Genomic DNA, 17819 nt, shown 5'->3' with positions numbered 1-17819 from the left:
TGTTAATGTGTGTGTGCTGCCCCAGGGTGTGTCTGAAAGAATGGAGCAGCAGAGACACCTGATGAAGAGCGTCCTGGCCGACGCGCGGCTCAACAGCCTACGCCTTGAAGGGGGTACGGTCCTGGCCCGCATCAGGAAGGAGGAGGCCTGCCAGAACAACAACTACAGGTTCTGTCACTATTATGAGTTCCAATTGATACCAATAATGATGAACAGAACCAACGTGATGGTGGTAAACCAGGTTCAGATTCCAAAGGACAAAACAATGACTACAAATATGGATTTATTTTATCTTAATGCTGGCTCCAGATTTTTGCTCATATTTTCTGCATCTTCTTCCATCGGTTTCTTTTTTCCAATCTTCCTTCCTCTGTGTTTCCAGGGACGCTATAGACATGGTGAATGCGCTGTACAACCAGGTAGACGAGGAGGTGCATGAGCTGGTGATCCTCTCCAACGACTCCCAGAAACATTTGGAAAACCTTCTGGAGGTCTGCAAGTTTGAGGAGCAGACACAACAGGTGGGCTTCACATGTTTAGAATACCAGTGTGACACATAGCTGTAGTGTTAGATAGCTCCCATCACTCGGGCCTTCCACATGAGTTGTACATGATTCAAATTGATTCCCATATTGGAACTAGAATCCCATTCTCCCCTTTCTGCTCGGCAGGTCAAACTGTGGTTCAGCGTGGAAGGAGAGAAGCAGCTCGCACCGCTGGACTCACAGACGCTCTCTCTCACCTCCGTCAAGGAGATGAGGCAGAGTTTGGACAACTTTCTCGCAGAGTCTCTGGTAAAAGTGGATTATATGCTAGGGTTATATATATTTACATATAAATATTTATATATATACATATATATTATAAGCAGTGATACTTTATAGTAGCGAGACTGTATTATACTACTACACACAGCCAGCCAGCCACAGTGAATAAGGAAGACAATGGGGGAGAGAATTGGGGGGAGAGTGATCAGTTCCAAAGCGTAACTCAAGTCTGGGAACAATAGGATTCCTTGTGGACGAATGCAAAGCCAATAAAGCTGCTTCAACGTATTCATTATGCCAGCGGGAGATCGTCATGTCACGACGTTTAAGGCGACGACACCCAGATGTAGCATCTCTCACTCTTTAGCTCAAACTAAGCAACAATTAACAACCTACTCTCCTTACAGCCTTCAGCCAAAACCTTTCAACCAAAGGCGCCCAATACAGGAGATGTCTAAAGGCTTGGCGTGTTTTTAGAGGTCACAGCCAGACCCTGCAGTTGAAGATTCAGGATTACAATCCATAGTTCAACTAAAGTAAAGGAATAGGAATAAAGTTTCACAGGAATAAAGTTTCAAAGTAAAGAGATACAAATGTAGCCTATGAATATAGTACCAAGGACACTGTTATAAACTAGTATGAGCTGGACACAGATTGAAGGTAAAACAAAACCGATTTATCGTTTTCTCCAAATTGAAGCTGTAGCGTCTGAATGGGACAACTAGCTCACACATATGTTAGGGCAGACATTCATGTTGGAGTACGGACAAGGCACATGTGTGGCCTTGTTGAGCCCAGCCTTGGTTTATAAAGGTAGGAAAATTGTAAATATTACCGAACCGAACCTTACATGGGTTAATAAAGAAGATGTAGTCTAGGCTGGGCTCATGTCCCCAGTCTGTCTCATGTCTCTGTGTCTCCTGTGTTGCTCTGTGTCTCCTGTGTGGCTCTGACACCAGTCTGTCTCATGTCTCTGTGTCTCCTGTGTTGCTCTGACACCAGTCTGTCCTCATGTCTCTGTGTCTCCTGTGTGGCTCTGACACCAGTCTGTCCTCATGTCTCTGTGTCTCCTGTGTTGCTCTGACACCAGTGGGTCCTCATGTCCCTGTGGTGCTCTGTGTCTCCTGTGTTGCTCAGCACCAGCAGAGGCTGGGGCTGGCAGTGGTGAGGGCGTCTCCCGGGCGTCTCCCCGGGGCGGCTCTCCTCCTCTTTAAGGAGCACCTGGGCTCGGTCCTGACCCGGGTGGAGGGGAGGAAGACCAAGCTGGACACGCTCACCACCCTGTACGAGTTCTACGACTCGGTAAGCCTACCATACCAGCACGCAGGAGACATATCCCCGTGGTCAGGGGTGTTCCCAGTCGAGCGGATCTGAATGTCCCCAGTCCAGTGTAAATCGTTTGCACAAAATGCTAAATGAAAATAAAGACATCTTTTGACCATAAGGACCAGTAGAAGTCCAACAAACGGCAGGATACAATACAGAACGCTCTGACATCTATCTTTATTCAACACGCAGTTCCAATGCTGTCCAGTAGAGCAGCACAGTTCAACTCTCTGTCTGCCTCTCCCTACAGGCTAACAGGTGGATGGAGCACTGCCAGGATTACTCACACCAGCTCAGCATGGAGAGCCATGGGGTGAGCCTGCCGCCCGCCGTGCTCCAGATCCTCCGCGACTACCACGCAGAGGCCAGCAAGTTCTCTCCACAAAACTTTGGCCCCCTCAACCAGATGGTGCTCTCCCTGGACAGCCCGGGGCAGCTGCAGCGCTGGAACGCATTGTGGCACCAGTGCCAGCAGACCAAGCAGCAGCTGGAGGAGACGCTGGCCAACGCCGTGAGCGCCGACGCCGCCGCCACGGCCTCCACCACGACCTCCACCACCTCTCCACCTCTCCAGTCCCCCCCGGCAGCCGTCCATGTCTCGGGTTTGGAAGCCACAGGAAACACACAGCAGGAACCTACCGCAGGTCTGCACGGGCGGAAGGGAAGCCTGCCTCTCCCCAAAGGACCCCCCTTCTCCAACTCTAGCTCGGACCCCGGGGCCAGGCCGGCTCTGGGGGGTGACCGGGACGCCAAGCAGCCCCATTCGCCGGAACCCCAATCGGCGGGGCCCCTCCCCAAGAGCCCAAGCAGCTCTCTGTCCTCCTCCTCCCACTTCCCCTTCTTCCCCGGCGAGGGGGAGGGCCCGCTGCGCCACAGCCCGTCGCCGTTCGACGACACGGACAGTGACTGCACCATGGACTCCTCGTCCGTCTCCTGCTGCTCGGAGCCGGCTTACCCGGCGGCGGCAGCGGCGGCCAAACACCGCAAGCAGCAGCCGCTGAAGAAGATCATGAAGAAGACCCTGAGCTATGAGCTGACCCCCTCCAGGGAGGGCGGCCACTGCCACGGCGACACCAGCCACCTGCACGGCTACACAGGCGTGTACATCCGCGGCCTGGAGGTCACCAACAGCGTGTCTGCCGAGAAGAAGCTGCAGCGGCCGGACTTGACCAGCCCGGTGCCGGGCCGAGGCCTCTCATCCGCCTCGTCGGCCTCACGGCCAAACAGCAGACACGAGACACTAGGGGACGGGAAGAAGCAGAGCAGGTGAGGAAAAATCCCCTCCGCTCTTCATAAGAGCATTGACATTCAATGTTTCTCTGTGTGATCATCATCTATTCTACACACAGTATTGATATACTATCCATCTGTTTTTTATTAAAGCTGACGTATTATTATGTTTTCCCAACAAGTAAACATAGTATATGAGTTCCAGAAAACATGATTTTGAAGCTGTTTGCTGATGATAGCTTTTAGGAAAAAAAATCTCGCCTACCGCTATTCCCCACTGTTTCAGTCCCTTCAGAATGCGCTGTTTCTGGTGTCTGTAGCTTTAAATGCAAATGAGCTGCCACCCATTGCATACAAATGAGCTGTCAGAGTGAACCGCAGCATAGATATTATATTATCTAATATAATATAATATCTAATAATAATATTATATATAATATTATATAATATATAGGTATTGATATAATATAATATCTAATTTCAGGGCCAAAAGCTATGTGCGCCTCCGGATGATATTCTGAATCATAGGCGTCTCTGGGACTTCCACAACTAGTAAAGAGTCGTAGTTGGGGTTAGATCGGCCATGGTTGAGAAGAATTGGAGGAAAGGAACTTAGACTTTTACTCTCTGAAGTCCAGATTGAACCGCAACATGGAGGAGAAAGGGATTGTACTCCCGGAGCTCCGGCGGGGGACTCCCTGCTCTGCTGCCGTAGCAGGGCGCAGGGAGCAGGGAGCAGGGAGCAGGGAGTCCGCCAGACAGACACATGGCAAACGGACAAATTAAAGAAATAAAAAATACGGAATCTCGCTGCTTCTGAAATGCGCGAAAAATCTCCATCCAGCGCTCGTCTGCTGGTCCATAAAATCGTATTTATGCTCTGATTGGAGGGGGATGGGGAAGTGCGTGGTAATATTCAAATGTGCCTTCTCCCTACTTAAGAGTCCGCGCCGAAACTGACTCGCGCATCTGGAAACTGTAGGCGGGGTACTTTCAGCAATCCATATCTCATTCAAAAAAGCATGTACAGACTTATTTCAAAGTTTGTATGCGTGTGGCACCAGAGACTCAAAACAACACCCCAAATTCCAGGAAAAGTGTTGTTTTCATAATGTCACCTTTAATATTTTTATTCAAAATAATATTCGAAACAAATTAATGTTTATTATGTGGTAACTATAATGGTATGGTCGTATTAGACACGTTTTCAAAAGTAAACTCTATCCCGATTCCTTCAATACCCCCCTCAATAAAGATCCCGTCACGGCATAGCTTTATACGACTTAACTGGTTGTTACTATCTACATTTCAGGATGATGACGATAAGTGACCAGAAGGAATAAGACTGTATCCCTGCCCAGCCTTGTTATCCTTGGGATAAAAAGTATAGTCATGAGTAACAAAGCATCCCTTAACGGTCATTAAAGCATCTGATCTTCTCCTCCCTCCCTCCACATGGCCTCTGCAGCAAGGCCCAGCACATCATGGACGAGATGATGGCCACCGAGCAGGACTACGTGCGCTCGCTCCACTACGTAATCGAGCACTACTTCCCGGAGATGGAGCGGCCCGACCTGCCCCAGGACCTGCGGGGAAAGCGCGGCACGGTGTTCGGCAACGTGGAGAAGCTGAGCGACTTCCACAGCCGGTACTTCCTGAAGGAGCTGGAGTCCTGCAGCCATGCGCCCCTTTCCGTCAGCAGCTGCTTCCTCCGACACGTGAGTCCTCCTGACCTCCTGCAGGCACACACTTGTAGCCGGAGCAGTCTGCATCCATGGGCAACACGCTGACAGCCTAAACATCGACCCCCTCCTCTTCTAAAGCCAGAGGAATTACATACTGCTCTACAGACGCCTGAGTGATTCACAAGGGGTGAATCTACGGCCGTTTACTTTCTCTCCGAAAATGCTAAACGAAAGTTGTGATCTCTGAGCATGGCTTCACTAGTCCTCAGATCATCTCAGTGTAAGGCATTGCCTCACTAGTCCTCAGATCATCTCAGATCATAATGGCTTCACTAGTCCCCAGATCATCTCAGTGTAAAGCATGGCTTCACTAGTCCTCGGATCATCTCAGTGTAAAGCATGGCTTTACTAGTCCTCAGATCATCTCAGTGTAAAGCATGGCCTCAATAGTCCTCAGGTCATCTCAGTGTAAAGCATGGCTTCACTAGTCCTCAGATCATCTCAGTGTAAAGCATGGCTTCACTAGTCCTAAGATCATCGTGGCTTCAATAGTCCTCAGGGCCCGGTTTCCCGATAACGTTCTCTCTTAGCGCGCTACGAAGAATCCTACGTCTAGACTTATCAAAGTTGTTTACCTCTACAGGCGTGGTTCCCGAATGGTCTCTTAGGAGTCTTCTTAGGGAACACTCCTTACATTGTTCGTAAACGGCGCTGTCCAGAAAGAACATGCTGAAATCGATTGCTCAGAGATCGAGTTTCCATTTTATGCGCAAAATATTGCAGTCTTTGCGAATAAAACATTGCTCGAAATCCTTCTAATAGGCCTAAAAATATATTTTACCATGGGCGAACATAGCATAACCTACACTGATTAAAAGAATAGATAGAAAAATTGACATTTTGAAATGAAAACTATTTTTTTTATAGCTTATTTAGCTTATTATATAATACTGTTTATGCTGAGACTTCTTTGCTTTTTGTTACCTGTAGGGGTCTGTGTGCAGGCTTTGCGCACCGCCCGGCCAGCGTGTGTTTGTCAGGTGAAAACTAAATGTCAAGGGAAATAGGTGGTGGTTGAAAAAAGTCTTTCGACCACTTATTACGTTCACTCGTTTCTTATAATGGTTTATTTGTTTCCTAAAATAATTTCCTTAATTTAGAACACAGTATTGTTATTATTTTTGATTTGTAAAATAAATACAATATTTTCTCTTGAAGTTGCAAGTTTTTAAAATGATTGGAAACTAGTCGAGCTGACCTCGCCTTGCTGAACCCAAGGTCCAAACAAAGAACAGCCGAGGCAACATCCTTAATTCGAACATGCCTTTTCCTTTGGCCTCAATTGGCTATGGATGTGAACTGTTTCCCGAAACCTTCTTAAAGCCTTCTTAACTACGTCATTCGTAACCTCTTCTTTAAGTTCTTTGCGTGTTTCCCAAAACGTTCTTTGCTACGAATCTCTTTCGTACGTCGTTCGTTGGTAAGGTTGGTCTGAAGCGCTCGTAGAACCTTCTTAGCTTTACCATAGTGATGGTTCAGCTCCTGACGCTAGTCGACGCCACTGTACCTTTTAGAAATCCCTGTTGCGCATGGAACTGCCACATTGACAGTAGCTGCGTTTACATGGGCACTTCTGATCTGATTAGATTTCGGAATAGATCTATTCCTATCGTGCAATCCGAATGTACTGTATATATGGCATTTACAAAAGTGGTAAGCGTACGTCTCTATGTCTCTCACGCACAACCGTTGTGTTGGTATGGACTTATATGATATATTTAAGGGATAATGTTGTAGGACGCCGGTCATTATCGGGAAAATAAGCCCCGACAGGGCGAACCGGACCCGGATGCGAAGCAGAGGTGTCTTGCTTCGCGCTGAAGGGTATTATTTTCGCTAATGACCGGCGAAGTTCTATACATTATCCCGCTTATTACTTATTACATTAAAACGAAGCAATATCTTCACACGGTGTGTCTTTTTACAATTAGTTTCGAAGCCGGTCTCTTAAAAAAAATATTGTATTTATTATACAAATCAAAAATGAACAAAACTGTCTTCTAAATTAAGGAAATTATACTGGGAAACTAATCAACCATAACCAAAAAACAAGTGAATGTAATTAGTGATCGAAAGACTTTTTTCAACCACCTCCCTTTCCTTCTTATTGACATTTAGTTTTCACCTGACAAACACACAGTGGCCGGGTGGTGTGCAAAGCCCGCACACAGACCCCTACAGGTAACAAAAATTAAAGCAGTCTCAGCATAAACAGTATTATATAATAAGCTAAATAAACTTTAAAAAATGTAGCTTTCATTTCAAAATGTCTATTTTCCTAAATAATCAACAAGTCAGACACCTTTGTAAACAGAAAATCAATAGCCTAATTTGAACGGCCTCAATCTCCACCGCTGTTTTCTATATTTTCTATATATATTTTTTAATCAGTGTAGGCTATGCTATGTTCGCCCATGGTTCAAAAAATTTTTTAGGCCTACTAGAAGGTAATCGGTCACTGTTTAATTCGCAAAGACTGCAATACTTTTTAGAACGATGTCATGTGCATGAAATGGAAACTCGATCTCTGAGCAATCGATTTCAGCACGTTCTTTCTGGACAGCGCCATTAACGAACGACGTAAGGAGTGTTTCCTAAGAAGACTCCTAAGAAGACTCCTAAGAGACCGTTCGAGAACCACGCCTATAGAGGTAAATAACTTTGATAAGTCTAAACGTAGGCAACCTGATCTCACAGGAAACAGGAATTTCCATGATTGGCGCACGGATTTTGCGCCAATGCAAGTTAATGACACTGCTGATCCGTGAATATATATTTATTTATTTATTTATTATATATGGAGACCACCAGACCTCCTCGAAGATACGAAATAAATAAATAAATATATATATCTAAATATGATCTGCTGCAAAACTTGGAGTATCCATAATACAAAGCATTGACCCTTTTTTGCATTTGTGGTTTTGACATATACATAAATAGGGTGCACTGTAGCGTACTATCTGCACACACCCCTGCTGAAGTTCTCTCTCTCTCTCTCTCTCTCTCTCTCTCTCTCTCTCTCTCTCTCTCTCTCTCTCTCTCTCTCTCTCTCGCTCTCTCTCGCTCTCTCGTTTCGTTCTGTAGAGCAGAAAAAAGTTTGAGAAACGCTCCCATTCCCATATTGTGTGTATAGCCTATATTATTCACAGATTCCTAGACCAGGTTGGACGTTATCGGGAAACCGGGCGGGTCTATCCTGCTGTTACACCTTTCTTGCTGCTGACGTCACTCACACACGCACTGCCATTCTCGCACACACACATACGCTACTCTCGTAACACTGCTATCCTGCATGTCTATGTTTTTATTTTTTGCTTGTGTGTTTCCAGCAATTATTTTCTTCATGAATGACTTAAAACCATTGTTGAAACACAACACTGCCAATGTGGCAGTTCCATGCGCAACAGGGATTTCTTAAGGTACAGTGGCGGCGACTAGCGTCAGAAGCTGAACCATCACTATGGTAGAGCTAAGAAGGTTCTACGAGCGCTTCAGACCAATCTTACCAACGAACGACGTACGTAAGAGATTCGTAGCAAAGAACGTTTCGGGAAACACGCGAGATGTTAAGGTTGAACTTAAAGTAGAGGTTACGAATGACGTAGCGTTAAGAAGGCTTTTAGAAGGTTTCGGGAAACCGGGCCCATATAATCTCAGTGTAAAGCATGGCTTCACTAGTCCTCAGATCCTCATGGCTTCACTAGTCCTGCTCCATCCAGACCATCTCAGTGTAAAGCATGGCTTCACTAGTCCTCAGATCATCTCAGTGTAAAGCATGGCTTCACTAGTCCTCAGATCATCTCAGTGTAAAGCATGGCTTCACTAGTCCTCAGATCATCTCAGTGTAAAGCTTGGCTTCTCTAGCCCTCAGATCATCTCAGTGTAAAGCTTGGCTTCTCTACCCCTCAGATCATCTCAAGGATGGCTTCACTAGTTCTAAGATCTTCATCGCTTCACTAGTCCTGCTCCAGATCATTTCAGTGTAAAGCATGGCTTCACTAGCCCTCGCTCCAGATCCAGCCGTGTTAATTACCACTGAACTTACATGCCATGCCACATTGTAAATTGTCCAAATGTCTCAAATTGATGACAGCATGTCACCAGCATAGAACAGGTGACTTTAACGCATTTATCTCAGTGTAAGTGGTACAGCATTCTCAAATGTGTGTGTGTTTGTGTGTTTATGTGTACCTATTTCTGACCCCACTCTTACTTCTTCTGTGCAGGAGGATCAGTTTGGAATGTATGCCCTATACAGCAAGAATAAGCCCCAGTCGGACACCCTACTGTTCAGCCATGGAAACTACTTCTTTAAAGTGAGTACTGGACCAGGGGAATATCCAAAAGTCAATGTTGGACCTCTGAGACCTCTTTCATCACAATAATGTCATACATTTTGCATTTAATATCTTGTGCTCATCATAAAATTTTTGCAATTCATTTCCAATTACAATGGCCTCCTTTGATTGTATGGTAAAGTTGGTAAACCTGTCAATACCCTGATCCCCTCCTTCAACGATAACATCCTACTGACCTCTCCCAGAACAAGCAGCTGGAACTTGGGGACAAGATGGACCTGGCCTCCTACCTGCTGAAGCCCATCCAGAGGATGAGCAAGTACGCCCTGCTGCTCAAGGACCTGATCAAGGAGTGCAGCCCGTCTGAGGAGCAGGAGCTCAGCGATCTGCGCACCGCCGAGGAGATGGTCAAGTTCCAGCTCCGCCATGGCAACGACCTCTTGGCTATGGACGCCATCCAGGGCTGCGACGTAGGCCTCAATGCATTTCCTTTTTATTAATATATCAAAAAAAGCAAAAGATAATTTACACAAAAAATACAGATTCTAATATGATAAATGAACATAAATCAAGCTTATCTGATATGATCTTATTTAATGTAACATTATGTTGAACATTTACATTTGTTTGGCGTTAATGCCTGTAAACGTGTTTTCGGTTGGGTACTTAATAATGCAGAGTTGTAGACTTTTCTCCTGTCAATCAAACCCTTCAGTACAGGTCAGGATCCCAGCAGCATACAGCCATTGTTTAGTATGACGCATGTGGGTGACCCGGCTTCCTGTGCAGGTGAACCTGAAGGAGCAGGGCCAGCTCCGGTGCCAGGATGAGTTCATTGTCTGGTGCGGACGCAGGAAATACCTCCGCCACGTCTTCTTGTTTGAGGACCTTATCCTTTTCAGCAAGACCAGGAAGATCGAGGGCGGATACGACCTCTACATCTACAAACAGTCCTTCAAGGTCACATTCTGCCTGTTTTCAAAGCGTATTAAACAGGAACAAAGGTTCTATGTTTTTCTGGATCTACCTCCGACCTGTTCAAGTGTGTTAAGGTCCGTTTGATGTTTGTTTGGTGGTGCTCAGACAGCGGAGATCGGCCTGACGGAGAGCGTGGGCGACCGCGGCCTGCGCTTCGAGATCTGGTTCCGCAGGAGGAAGTCCCAGGACACGTACGTCCTCCAGGCCAGCTCGCTGGAGGTCAAGGCCGTGTGGACCGCCATCATCGGCAAGATCCTATGGAGGCAGGCGCTCAGAAACCGGGGTTAGAACTAAAGTCCAATCAATGTCCTTCACCACTGCTGTTCTAACTCCATAACGCAGATGATTAACAATGTATCGCCAGCTATCATAGTAATATAAATCGGTGTAATGACTAATATGACATCCTTTGTCGAGCCATGTGCATCTAAAGAAGGATTGATTCAAATTGCAGAGCTACGCATGAAGGAGATGGTGTCTATGGGCATTGGCAGCAAGCCTTTTATGGACATCAAGCCCAGCGATGCGGCCATCAGCGACAGAGCGATTGACTATATCATGAAGGGATCAGGTACACTTGGTTTTGTACTGTATATTAATCTACTTTTTTCCTCTGTTTCACTCTCTCACTCACATTTCTTTGTATTATGTGTTCTATAAAACTAGTACATTATTAATATAGTAGTGAATAAATAGAAAATACTAAAGAAAACAACTACTCTCTCTCCCTCTCTCTCCCTCTCTCTCCCTCTCTCTCCCTCTCTCTCCCTCTCCCTCTCTCTCTCTCTCTCTCTCTCTCTCTCTCTCCCTCTCCCTCTCTTCAACCACAGAATGTAGAACGCGGGCGTCCATCGCGGTGTCATCCTTCGACCACTCCTTCTCCTTCAAGAGGCCCCACTCCACCATCTCCAACAGCAGCACCTCCTCCTCCAGCAGCCAGTCCTCCTCCTCCCTGCTGGGCTCCCTAAACCTCCACCTGTACTCCTCGCCCGCCCACCCCCCCCAGCCCTACCCCTACCCCCAGGGCAGCGTGCCCTTGTTCGGCTGGTGGCCCTACGACTGCATCGAGGAGGACGAGCAGGAGCAGGACGCAGGCCTGCATTCCTCTATGAGTGAGTGACCCGCTTCGGGATCCACATGTAACGCCCCTCGGAGGACAGGGGGGCTACACAGGGTTTAGGTTAAAAATGACATCTACAAATTGATTGTAGCAAAGCTGATTTTTGTAACTCGTTAGCTTCCACACTCATCTAGTTGGCTTTACTGGGCTCCTCCAGACACAGGCGGCATGGTGGTGGTGTTGAAGCCGGTTTATTGTTAGGTTTGCTGATAATGATAAATGGCCTGATGCTCCATGTTGCCATGCAGGAGTCCTCTTCCAGAGTGTGTGTGGTGGTGGCTGGTTAAGCCTGTGCTCATGGATCAGTCCATTCCCAACAGATGTGCAGCCTCACCAGCCCTGCTCGGGTTGCTTACACCAGCCATCATCCACATACACTCCCACAGTGACACTGTGCTGATAACGGAGCCTCTTCGACTTGATTATTATTAGATTCTTCAGCTACTATATTCAGGTTCTCTATTTCGTTCTTTGGACATGAGATAACACGATGGACAGCCAATAGGTGCAAACATCTGCAATGTTCAATGAAAGACCTGATGGAAAGGCTTTTCCATCAGGTCTCAGGCCAGGACACAGCACTGCGACTATTCATGGTGACAACGGCCTCCTGATGGCTGCCCACACTGGTTCCTCCAGATCCTCCTGGGTTTAAGAGCTGCCTTCAGCACGGTCGACCTCACTCTCCTCCATCGCCTTCAGGGCTCCGTTGGCCCCACAAGCACCGCTCTTACATGCCTCCAGTCCTACCTAACTGTGCGAGTTGTCGTTGTCACTATAGGTGACTGTGGGTCTTGAGCCCACCAGCTCACGGGTGCTCTCCCTGAAATCTCAGTCCTTGGTCCCATTCTCTTCCTCCAGTCGGTGGGCCATATCATCGCCCCACACCTACTCAGATGATACCCAGAAGCCACCCCCAACCTACCCGCTGCCTCCACCCACCTCAATGCCTCAGGAGACCAAAGCTTGGATGACAGACAACTCTCTCCTATTGGACAGCAGCAAAAGAGAAATCCTCCTGGTCGGCACTCCTAAACAACCCATGATAACACCAAAGCCTTCGCTCACAACCACTGCCATCCCTATCTCCATCATCATGTTACCATAGTAACACCACACCCTTCACTCACAACCACTGCCATCCCTATCTCCATCATCATGTTACCATGGTAACACCACGCTCTTCGCTCACAACCACTGCCATCCTATCACCATCATCATGTACCTTGGTACACCACGCCCTTCACCCACAACCACTGCTGTCCCTATCAACATCATCATGTTACCATGGTAACACCAAAACCGCTGCCTTCCCTATCGCCATTTTCATGTTATCAAACCTGGGTATACAGTTTGATACCTCTCTGACCATCGAGAACCACATCAAGAACCCCCGTCTGCCATCTCCGGAATGTCCCCAGCCTCGGCCTTCACCACCGGGCTGAGGCTGCACCGTGCTCATTAGAGCATCCACCTCCTCAAGGTTGGAACGCTGCATTGCTCTCCTGGCCTTCTGAACAAATCACTCCAGAAACTGCAATACAGATCCTGAAGAGGGTCTGGGAAAAACCGGGCGACCCACATCACGTTGGCTACAAAATGGCACTGCTCAACCTCACTTCTGTTTTCCAAGATACGAAACCCTGGCTCCAGACATGGTCAAGCTCCCTATTCCGAGAGAGACAAATAATCCTGACGGGGACTTTGGCCAGTTGTTACGAACAGTATATCATACTAAACTTTGGTAAAACGGGCGCCAACCGTCTTTCCTGTGCCAAAACTACCACTGCTTCGGGGTTTCCTTTGATAGGCCCGTTGAGAGGAGGAGCGGGCGAATCTGCTGTTTATAAGTGTACCCGCGCACCACTGGCATTAATGCGCGCTTGTCTCTGTGTGTGCGTATACGTGTGTGAACGAGAATGTCAGGGAGAAAGAGTGCTATGAGGAGATGAATGAACGGAACGATATTTATATTTAAAAATCACAAGAAAGAAAAAAAGAAGCAGAATCAATTTGTGGCGCTCGCTATTGATTCTGTGGCGCTGCGCCACACATTGGGCTATGTATGGGAAACACTGGGTTGTCATCCCAGGCTCAAAGCTGAACACCAATCAACCCATTGTCCTGCTATATAAATAGGGACCACCTTTTGGGATGGATGATATCATCTTTGATCGCTGCCACTGCGGCACTTTCTGGTCATGAGAAATGACTGCCAAGGTTACCTGCTTCTGTGGAAGGCGCTTTGAGTCTTGAGCTGGCATCTGCATCTGTTTGTGCTGCACACACCTGCCATTCCACAGCATGTCTCTGTGGCAGGTGCTGGAATAAATTGTTTGTGTTCCCCATAAATGTAGCAATGTGTCTCATATGATTGTCAACACAGTCATGGCCCGGATCCCCGCTGCCCGCTGACAAGGCACCACCGCCTCGGAAACGGCAGCGTGCCTCGCGGCGGTGGTGCGTTGCGGTCGCGTCGCCTCGTGGCGGTGGTGCCTCACGGCGGTGGTGCCTCGCGGCGGTGGTGCCTTACGGCGCCGGGCAGCGGGTTTCCGGCAGGAGACAATCGCGGGCAACAATCCCCTTCTCCTCCATGTCGCGGTTCATGTCCTTCAGGGAGTCAAAGCCAAAGTTCCTTTCCCCCCAATTCCTTCTCAACCATGCCTGAGATAACCCCCACTACGAGTCTCGTTGTGGAAATATCAGAGACTCCAGATATCCAAATAACACTTGTGTTACAGTCCTGGAGATTTATATATAAATAATATAATATTAAACATAGATATCTATATGATATAATACATATTATCACGGCCAAAAGCTTTGGGCTCCTCCAGAGGATATTATGAATCTCAAACGACTGCATTGGGTTCTCCGATGTCTCTGGTTCTTCCACTTCCACTTCCACATCAATCTGAATTAGATTGAACCACGACATGGAGGAGAAAGGGATTGTTGCCCGTGATTGTCTCCTGCCAGAGCCCCGCTGCCGAGGCACCACCGTCTCAGAAGCGGGCAGCGCCGAGACGGGCAGCGCCGAGGTGGTTGTGCCTCGCGGCAGCGGGGCTCCTGCGGGAGACAATCGCGGGCAACAATCCCTTTCTCCTCAATGGTTCATGTACTTCAGGGAATCAAAAGCCACAGTTCCTTTCCCCCAATTCCTTCTCCACCATGGCTGAGTTAACCCGCACTACGAGTCTTGTTGTCGAAATACCAGATACGTCAGAGAACCCAACGTGTTATGCACCATAACACCATAACAGCATAACGGTTATCCAAATAACAACGTAGTGTACAACAGTCGAAGCTCATTGTCTCATTGGCAAATGTGGACGTTAATGGCTGTTTCAGAATGTTGGCCATGTGTTAAGCCAATTAAGATTGAGGGACTTCATTCATAGATCAAGTAAATCCTCCTCGCTGTTTGTGTTGCAAAGATATCAGTGACCTGGCCATACCAAACGGGATATATTTTTTAAGTGATTTCAGAATAACGGCGTGTGTAGCTCCACGTTTTTGTCACCCTTTCAGACGGCTTGGTAGCCCAACAGAGTTACCAAGCAGAGTGTCAAAAAATAGGTAGGCTCAGCGGGTTTATTTCGGGACCTTGCCCAACTTTTGGCGGTGGAAACGCCAATATATGTGAACCGAGCCGCACCGAACCGCACCTCTCGGTGGAAATGCCAATATAAGCGAACAGAGCCGAAATGTACCGCAACGAACAGTAGCGCACCGCTCAGTGGAAATGAGGCATACGACTGAGCGGGTTCATTGGTTCTCGTAGCCTAGAATCAAGGGGATAACCCCTCCCTCCGGGCTGCTCCACAGCCAGGGCTCCTGTTTATTGGTTCATAGCACAGCACAGCCAGGGCTCCAGCCTATTCGTGAATAGACATTGGCGCGATTCAGATCACTTAGCTAGTCACACCCACTCAGAGGAGGAATTTCCTCCTCTCTCCCATTGAACTCCATGTTATTCACCGGCCGCCAACACTGCCGGGGAAATGAATGGGAGTCAATGGAGGCTGAGGGAGGAACGTCCTCCAGCAGTAATTGTCAATAGGCGGTAGGGGGTGCTAATGTCCCTTTACCCAGGGAAACGAACATTACATATACAAAGGCATTAAAGTAGTCATATATAAGGGCATTTAGGATCTTCCTCCGTCTCCTCACTGGAGAAGCCTCCACTGATATATATATACTTATGTATATGCATATGTTTATCATTTTCATTTGTATTACTTTCAGCCTCCTAGTCTTCCACTGAATAGCGTCTTTGCTGTTGAAAGTTCTCCATATGTCTGATGTTCCCCTCATGGTGCTGATGTGTCTCTCTCTGTCTTAGTGACTGAGGGCCCTGAGGCATGCCTCCAGGGGCCTCCCGGGGACCACGGCATCACGCGCCCCCCCGGGGACCGCGGTGACATGGGGCCCCCCGGGGACCACGGCGTCATTGGCCGCCCCGGGGACAACGGTGTCATGGGGCCCCCCGGGGACCACGGCATCATGGGGCCCCCCGGGGACCACGGCGTCATTGGCCCCCCCCGGGACCACGGCGTCATGGGGCCCCCCGGGGACCACGGCGTCATTTGCCCCCCCGGGGACCACGGCGTCATTTGCCCCCCCGGGGACCACGGCGTCATGGGCCCCCCCGGGGACCACGGCGTCATGGGCCCCCCCGGGGACCACGGCGTCATGGGGTCCCCCGCCCCTGCCCTCCCATTCGGCGCTGAATCCTACAACAACCACAACAAAGACGAGGCCGAGGCTATCTCCTCCTCCGGGTTTCTGTGCTCTCCCACACACTCCCTCACACCCGCTACTCCCCTGTTCCAGAGGGACGCTGACCTCCAACGCCCTGTGACCAAGTACATCACCGCAGTGAGTCCGGGTCTCGCTTCTTTCCTTCTTATTCAATCCTGAGAATCTTGTATCTATTATGTCTTGTAACAATTATATAACTATAATAACTATCTTAGGTTCCACATAAATTTTGTATGTAAAGGCATTACAAGTTCAAATTTTATTTCACTAGTGAATCTAACAGGTTGGTGGTTTAGTTCAGTAAGTGGTCTACCCAGTCGCAGACTCTCTGTCTCTTCTCGCTCTGTTCACACGTTTAACAGCGCTTGGAAACTATGGATTTCCTGATTTAGATGTGTGAAAATAAAAAAAAGGTGTGTGTACCATGCGAGCACGGCCGCAGCTGGGGTTAGCTTGGCTGTTAGGGCTCTGTTCTCTGATAGGTGGCCGGTGTTTGTTCTGTTTGTGAAGCCTCTGGGTGCTGTGCTCTATGATTCCTTCTTCCTTTAATGTTCTTGGTATCTTTAAAGTCTGCATAATGCACCTTCTCTATTGTCCATTATTGTTATTTTAAATTATGTACTTACTTTAATTACAATTATACAGCTTCAAGTAGTTTCATGCTCAAATTCGGCTTTCAGCACTATATACTCTTAAAAGATAGAAAATAACGTACATTTTTATCTAGGTCAGTCCATAGTTACATTTAAGTATGAAAAGTGTCTAATATCACACTTTAACAGATAGAAATACCTGCAGTAAACTATATATTTAGTTAGATATTTAACGTAGATTGTAGATGAAGTATTGACTATAATAATTGTTGAGATCTTTATTATCGTGGTTGTACCATTATCACCAGATAGTAGGCCAACTAGAGCCAAATCAACCATAAAACTACAGGAATCGCAAATATAATCCTAAATAATCGGACACTGAATTATATCACGTCCTCTCCTAGTCCATTAGTCATTGTTTTAATTGTTTTTATAAACTAACATTTAGCTTTCAAATCACTTGAAAAAAATCTAACTTTATTTTTTATCATTTTAATATCACTTTAAGAAATGAACCATCCTTTTTCTCCTCCATTTCAGCTCTAGGATGGAGACACTCGTTCAAAGCGCCACAGTGAAAACGTTCAACAGCAAATTGGAAGATGGGAAGCAAGTGAGGACAGGCTGGAAAGACAATGTCTGCTGAGCACTGAGACTCATAGCTGATCTCACATACCTTAAGACTTGATAATGGCATTTATTGTTCATGCCGTAAGGTGTAAATTAATACTTAAGAGTATTAAAGTTGATGGAAATGGTACGTCATGTTTTGCATATTTGTTTGAATTTACTGCTGTAATTATGTGGCAATGTTTATATTGTAGATGAGCCTTTATTTAGTATTTTGCAAAACGGAGGAAGCACAGTAAGTTCTGCATTCAAACTTTAAGATTCTGTTTATAAAAAGCATTTTCATGTGTCATTCTCAGTTCATTTTGTAAGTCTGTACAGTATTCAAAATGTTTTAAGATAAAATAAATATTTCATGTCAA

The 17819-nt window shown here is 47.2% G+C and overlaps 1 protein-coding gene across 2 annotated transcripts in view; it reads left to right on the top strand.

Annotated features, from left to right (window-relative positions):
• The window catches only part of zgc:158766 (uncharacterized protein LOC100009641 homolog), a 56948-nt gene extending 39129 nt beyond the window's left edge, over positions 1-17819 (top strand). For both annotated transcript variants that reach the window (XM_060052971.1, XM_060052972.1), the window contains exons 10-23: positions 26-168; positions 383-521; positions 672-794; positions 1905-2069; positions 2344-3359; positions 4792-5041; positions 9298-9387; positions 9615-9839; positions 10159-10329; positions 10453-10630; positions 10802-10918; positions 11178-11459; positions 15813-16348; positions 17368-17819. In XM_060052971.1, coding sequence (XP_059908954.1) covers positions 26-168; positions 383-521; positions 672-794; positions 1905-2069; positions 2344-3359; positions 4792-5041; positions 9298-9387; positions 9615-9839; positions 10159-10329; positions 10453-10630; positions 10802-10918; positions 11178-11459; positions 15813-16348; positions 17368-17373 — 3441 coding nt within the window. In that variant the 3' untranslated portion in view covers positions 17374-17819. The remainder of the gene's footprint in view (positions 1-25; positions 169-382; positions 522-671; positions 795-1904; positions 2070-2343; positions 3360-4791; positions 5042-9297; positions 9388-9614; positions 9840-10158; positions 10330-10452; positions 10631-10801; positions 10919-11177; positions 11460-15812; positions 16349-17367) is intronic.

The sequence above is a fragment of the Gadus macrocephalus genome, chromosome 6, assembly GCF_031168955.1.
Source record: "Gadus macrocephalus chromosome 6, ASM3116895v1".
Taxonomy (NCBI): Eukaryota; Metazoa; Chordata; class Actinopteri; order Gadiformes; family Gadidae; genus Gadus; species Gadus macrocephalus.
The sequence above is the reverse complement of the archived record's forward strand: the minus strand, read 5'-3'. Positions and strand labels throughout refer to the sequence as shown.